Here is a 6049-nt window from a genome sequence, read left to right as displayed (position 1 = left end):
AGCCCCAAAATATGGCCATTCAGGCCATATATTCCTAATAAAAAAATATTAGATGCATATATCATTATAATTACTATGTAGGTGATATAACCATTTATATTTTGGTTATTTATTATAACATTACACATACATACTTGAGCAGGGCTTAATAAGTAGACACCAGACCAATTCTGTCAGTCAATGTGATTCACACTCCTCCACAAACCTATGTGGAATTATTATAGTATATACATCAAAGAAATGTTGGCTTGTTAGATTTGCCAAAGAAGCCACCGCGTTTCCCCCCCCCCCACAACAACTCTGCAAAGTTGCGGTAAATAAACGGACTTGGCAACGCTGCCACTGACTGCACGAGGGGTTCACTTCTGACCAATCAGAACCAACAAGAGACATCTGGAGGCGTGGCCGAGACTCAATTTCGCTCTTTTTTTTCTTTTCGCACGCCCTTATTTTCTCACAACCTGTGGAGGTCATGGCTTTGGGGGAGTCCCCAGAATGATGACATTGAAATGACAATTTAAGGACCTTTTTAATATGTCAACAACAAAAAAAGAAAGAAAGAGACAGCTGCATCAAAAGTAATCAATAAACTCTAAAAACTGGTCAAACATTGGCCAAATTGCTAAATAATATAACAAAATAGCAAATATTTCTGCAAATTCTGAATATTTCTGATTTTCTTTCTTCAATACAATAGTTATCTGGGTCCTTAGGTAGGCTATGTCATGAAAAAGACTGAGGTCCCCCCCGTCCTTGAGTGGATTACAAGGGGTCCCCTCCCCAGCTAAATGATTGATAGGAACCAAATGGACCCTACAGGTCTGTAACTCCGAGAGTGTACAAATGGAAACAAATGGACCCGTAAGAGTTTTGGGGGGTCTTTAACAAAATACATTTTCAATTTCATCCAAGCATGCAGGAGAGTAGACTCTTTATCAGCTTAAATGTTATATCCACTGTTCCAGTTTAAAGATTGTCTGTTCACTTCTTCGTTTCATCTCTCAAAATTAATTTTCATTCTATAGAGCTGGAGAGATGGGGAGACCCCTGTTACTGAACAAACACTCTATCTATACTCTATAGCAATGATTGCTCTTATTGAGCTGTATATAGGCTACACTTATTTTAACAAAATAAAATCACTTAGCCTACTGCACACCTTAAAGGACTATAAATACACAAGCTTTATGCACAGGAAATAACGCAACATTTATTCTGGACAATATCCTAACAGCAGTTGTTTTATTTGCATAATCAAGCAGCTATTAGGCTATTAAACATTACAATTGTATTGTCACTTCACAGGTTTACAGTTCAAGGGTGAAATTCTTTGTCGAGTTCCCATCATTTGCAGTTTTCAATACATACAGGGGAAGAGAGTAGTTACAATGTAAACAGGTCAATAGGCTATAAGGTGCATGGTTAAAAAAAATAGCAATGGAATTTTAGATTTAGCCTCTATAGCCTACTTACAATGAATGTAGGCTATATTAGTCTGCCTTAAAACGCCGTGCCAAACCCACCCACTGTGCTAATTTATCCATTTACACTCTCAGAGTTAAAATAACACTGGGGATTTTACAGTGTAATGTGTTTGGTCCAGGTCAGTATATAAGCTCCAGCAAAGCTCTTAAGTCTCCCAGTCTTTATCTCTGCCTGAGGAACCGAGGACAGACAAGATGAACTACGGAGACCACAATTCCTCGTCGTCCTACCGAAAGATTTTCGGAGATTCTCCCCGTTTGTCAGCCTCCCCCTTGCGCTTGAGTGGAGGCTCGACCCGGTGCTCCACCTCCTCCTCGGGGTTCAGGTCATTGGCTTCATCCCGAAACAGCGCCTCGTCCTCGGGCTACTACAGAGGGTCATTCCGGCCCTTGTCCTTCTCCCCCGTCCCAAGCGACAGCCTCGACCTAGCCCAGACCTCGGTCCTCAACAATGAGGTCAAACTCAACCGGACCAACGAGAAGGAGCAGCTCCAGGGTCTCAACGACCGCTTCGCCGTGTTCATCGACAAGGTCCGGAACGTGGAGCAGCAGAACAAGGCGCTGGAGACCGAACTGGTCACGCTGCGACAGAAACAACACGAGCCATCCCGGCTCGCCGCCCTTTACCAACAGGAGATGCGGGATCTCCGGGTGCAGGCGGAGGAGCTGAGCGACGAGAAGAACCACATCCTCATGGAGCGGGACAGCATCGAGGAGGACCTCCAGAAGCTACGCATCAGATACGAGGACGAGGTCAGGGCGCGGGAGGACGCGGAGCAAACCCTGAGGTCCTTCAAGAAGGACGTGGACGACGCCACGGTGGCGCGGCTGGACCTGGAGCGCAAAGTGGAGTCCCTGCTGGACGAGATCTCCTTCCAGAAGAAAGTGCACGACGAGGAGATCCACGAGCTGAGCGGAATGGTGCAGGCCGCGTCACATCATGCGTCCGTGGAGGTAGAGCTGTCCAAACCGGACCTGACCTCAGCTCTCAAAGAGATCCGGCACAGCTACGAATCCATCGCGACCAAGAACCTCCAGTCCGCCGAGGAGTGGTACAGAAGCAAGTTCGCCAGTCTGAACGAACAGGCCACCCGGAGCAACGAGGCCATGCGCTCCGGCAGGGAGGAGATCAACGAGTTCAGGAGGCAGCTGCAGTCCAAGACCATTGAAATGGAGACACTGAAGGGCACCGTCGAATCTCTGGAACGACAGATCCGAGAAATGGAGGACGTACACAATGCCGAAGTAGCTGCCATGCAGGTAAGCTAAACGCCATGTCATGAGAAGACACACCTTTTGTAGCATGTAGTAGGCCTAAAGAAGTAATTTCACCTGTTCCATAGCCTACTGTAAATTATGAATGGTTTAGACCTAGCTCCTCTGGTCGATATAGCGTGAGGAGATAAGGAGAACTCCTAATGCTATGGACCAGAGCTGAGCAAGGACTAATGGATTGTGGTCATTGAGTGTATAGCATAGACTTAGACATAGGCTTTTCTTTTGTGACAATTCATTTAATTTAAATATTAATAAGGTGGGCATAATAAGCTTTGGCTTCAGCCCAAACCTTTTCGGCCAAAATTATATTGTTGAAAATATTCTGTATGTTCAACTGTTTGTTTTTCTAAATCATGACTGAAATAAATAAACTAACTAACTAACTAACTTAATAATTAAGATTAACCCATCTGAAATGCTACTGTTAACGAATTATGCTCAATTGCTCATATGAGCATAAAGCCAAATTATTAAAAGGACATATTAATGCACATAATAAGTTGAAATCCAAAAGGTGTAAAAGCAGGAACATTGTACATTTTTTTAAACGATTACGGTAGCCTACTTTGAAACGATTGTTGTAAACTACAGTAAATGAATCATGAACTACTAGTTACCCTGTCCATGGTGCTGAAACGCTATCAGTGAGCCAAGGTCGCTACGTGCACTGTCGTGCAGTCCATTTTAAGCCAACTGTAACTGTCTTACATTCAAAGCTCAGTATAAAGGAATCAACAGCTTCAAGAGCCTCAAGTCACTGTGAGGCCAAAGGTAATGTTCTAGACTTCTAGTGCAGTGTAGACATAATCAGGGGAAACATAGCAGTACAGCACTTGGACCTTTACTGTACACAAGGCCTTAAAAACAAGGCTCCAAACATCCCAAAAGAAACTAGTAAGGCTACTTCTTGGCCTCAAACACAAAACCCATCTAACCCCTGCTCATTTTGCTTGGATCGGATGGCTTAGGGTTGAGGACAGAGTACAGCAACTTACAATGGGCCTGGTCTTCAAGATACACCACAACATTGGGATCCCCCTGTATTTGTCAAAATACTTCCAAAACGTAAATAAAGTCCACGATCATAACACCAGAGGCAGCTCCACGGATCATGTTCAACCCAGATTTGGCTCAACAAAGGGAATGAACTCGTTCTCATGCTATTCAACTAAAATGTGGAATGCCCAACCAAAAGGAGTAAAGGAGTGTAAAACCCTACTCACTTTCAAAACTGCCCTAAAGAAACACCTTCAGGCTGCAATTTCGAAAATGGCCCCTGTCAAAGTCCTAACCTAACTCTCTCTTTCTGATTCTCTTGATTTCATCCAATCTTTCTCTTGATTGGATGAAATTGGCAACCAAACTGAAAATGTATTTTGTGTCTACTAAAGAGCTGGAGAGATGGGGACACCCCTTTCACTGAACAAACACTATAACAGCGATTACAATCAGAATATAGAATTTTAACTAGCCTATTTAATAAAAATTAAAACCTCCATCCAAAAAGGCCATTATGTTTATGTTCCTTTACTTTTTAAAGGAACATAAAGCCCCAGCGCCACCCTTCATTTGTTTGGTCACTGCTGGTATGATGCAGAGTTTCAGCAATTAATACCAACATATTGTAATTATACTCTGCCAGGTTTCAGTGTCATGATTTCTCAGCTTACTTCCTGTAGTGAGACACCCTGATTATCACTACTCTCTATCTCTCTCTCTCTCTCTCTCTCTCCTCTCACATTCTCATTTCCGCCTCATCTCTCTCTGTCTGTCTGTCTGTCTGTCTGTCTGTCTGTCCTCAGATTCTCAGTAACCCCTCGTCAGCAGTATCCCAATGTGTGATTCCATCTCCGATCATTCAATACTTTTCATGCACACAGATAAACACAACCGTGTCCCATCCATCAGAGTCTTGGTCTACTGAGTAGACCAAGACTCTGGTCGTGTAACATCATCAATCAAAATACAGAGTTAACAATACTTTCTGACCCTTCTCTTTTTCACTGTTCCAGGACACCATAGTCCACCTGGACAATGAGCTGAGGAACAGTAAAGGTGAGATGGCCCAGCACCTGCGGGAATACCAGGACTTACTCAATGTCAAGATGGCGCTAGACATAGAGATAACTGCCTACAGGTACTTGCTCAACTGATAAAATCAACTCAATCGAATACACAATCTTGAACCCTGTAATTCATGCACAGGTTATATTTAAAATATCCACCCTGACATCTCCTTTGATCCTCAGAAAACTGCTGGAAGGGGAGGAGACACACTTCAGCACAGGGATGTCATATGGAGCAGCCAATCACGGTGTCAACTACAGCTACCTGCCCCGCCTCTCAGCAGGCTCTTCCCTCCCCTCCTCCTCTTCCTCCAGGAAGAGCCGGAGGAAGGAAGCGGCTCGGAAGGAGAGCCTCAAGGAGACTTCTGAAGTGAAAGTGGAGAAGAATGAAGAGGCAGATGTTAACTCCAACGGCCATAAAGAGACAGAGAGAGAGTGAGATAAAGAGAGAAAGAGGGACATTTATGAAGAAAAAAAAAGGTTTCAAACATCAACATGCAGTGTATAAAAACGTTGGCCCTACTCAAGTGACAGTGTTTCAAAGCTATGCCATAGGCTCTGAGCATAAATGTAGTCCCAGGTTTCCAGAAGGTGGCATATCCGTTTCCTGTTCCATTTCAGTTTCCCATATCTTTGTTTGATTGGCTCGGCAGCAGATTTGAATGGGAAACACACAACACGTTCATATGTGTTTCCGGTTCAAATCTGCTGCAGAGCCAATCAAACAAAGCTAGGAAATAGAACAGGAAATGGTTATGCCTCCTTCTGGAAACCCAGGACTACGGCTGAGACTAACAATAGAACAGCAAGACACGCCATCTCTGCTTTACTTCTCGTATCTGTGTGACGTAGGTGGCCGCCTCTTTAGGAGACTATTAATTCCAATGGGAGAACTGAACATGAACACAGCTTCTGACCGATTTCTCTCCATGGTCAGTGAACTAAATATTGGACCCATTCTTCACAAGTCACACAATCTTCCGAACATTCGGACACTAAAATGGCATCTTTCCATTTGTGTACCATTTTGCATCTAGTGCCGAAGCGTGGGATGGCGTATCTTCCTAAATTAAGCATCCTTGACTAGAAGATCAAGAGATCAATTATTGATTAACACATTGTAATTTCTGAACGAGTTACAAATGGATAAATGAACACTGAGGATTTCACCACATACTTTAGGTTTAAGTTATTTACTAAACCAGACATTGACCTATTCAT

The 6049-nt window shown here is 43.5% G+C and overlaps 1 protein-coding gene across 1 annotated transcript; it reads left to right on the top strand.

Annotated features, from left to right (window-relative positions):
- Positions 1-1679: 1679 nt before the first annotated feature.
- Positions 1680-5267, top strand: inaa (internexin neuronal intermediate filament protein, alpha a; the record flags this gene model as incomplete). The annotated part of the gene is made up of 3 exons (XM_080449630.1): positions 1680-2744; positions 4775-4899; positions 5012-5267. 3 exons carry the CDS (start codon positions 1680-1682, stop codon positions 5265-5267), a joined length of 1446 nt encoding a protein of 481 aa, XP_080305756.1.
- Positions 5268-6049: the final 782 nt, after the last annotated feature.

Source organism: Gymnoscopelus braueri (genome assembly GCF_963280865.1).
Source record: "Gymnoscopelus braueri genome assembly, chromosome: 14".
Taxonomy (NCBI): domain Eukaryota; kingdom Metazoa; phylum Chordata; class Actinopteri; order Myctophiformes; family Myctophidae; genus Gymnoscopelus; species Gymnoscopelus braueri.
This window is presented reverse-complemented; position numbering and strand designations above follow the sequence as displayed.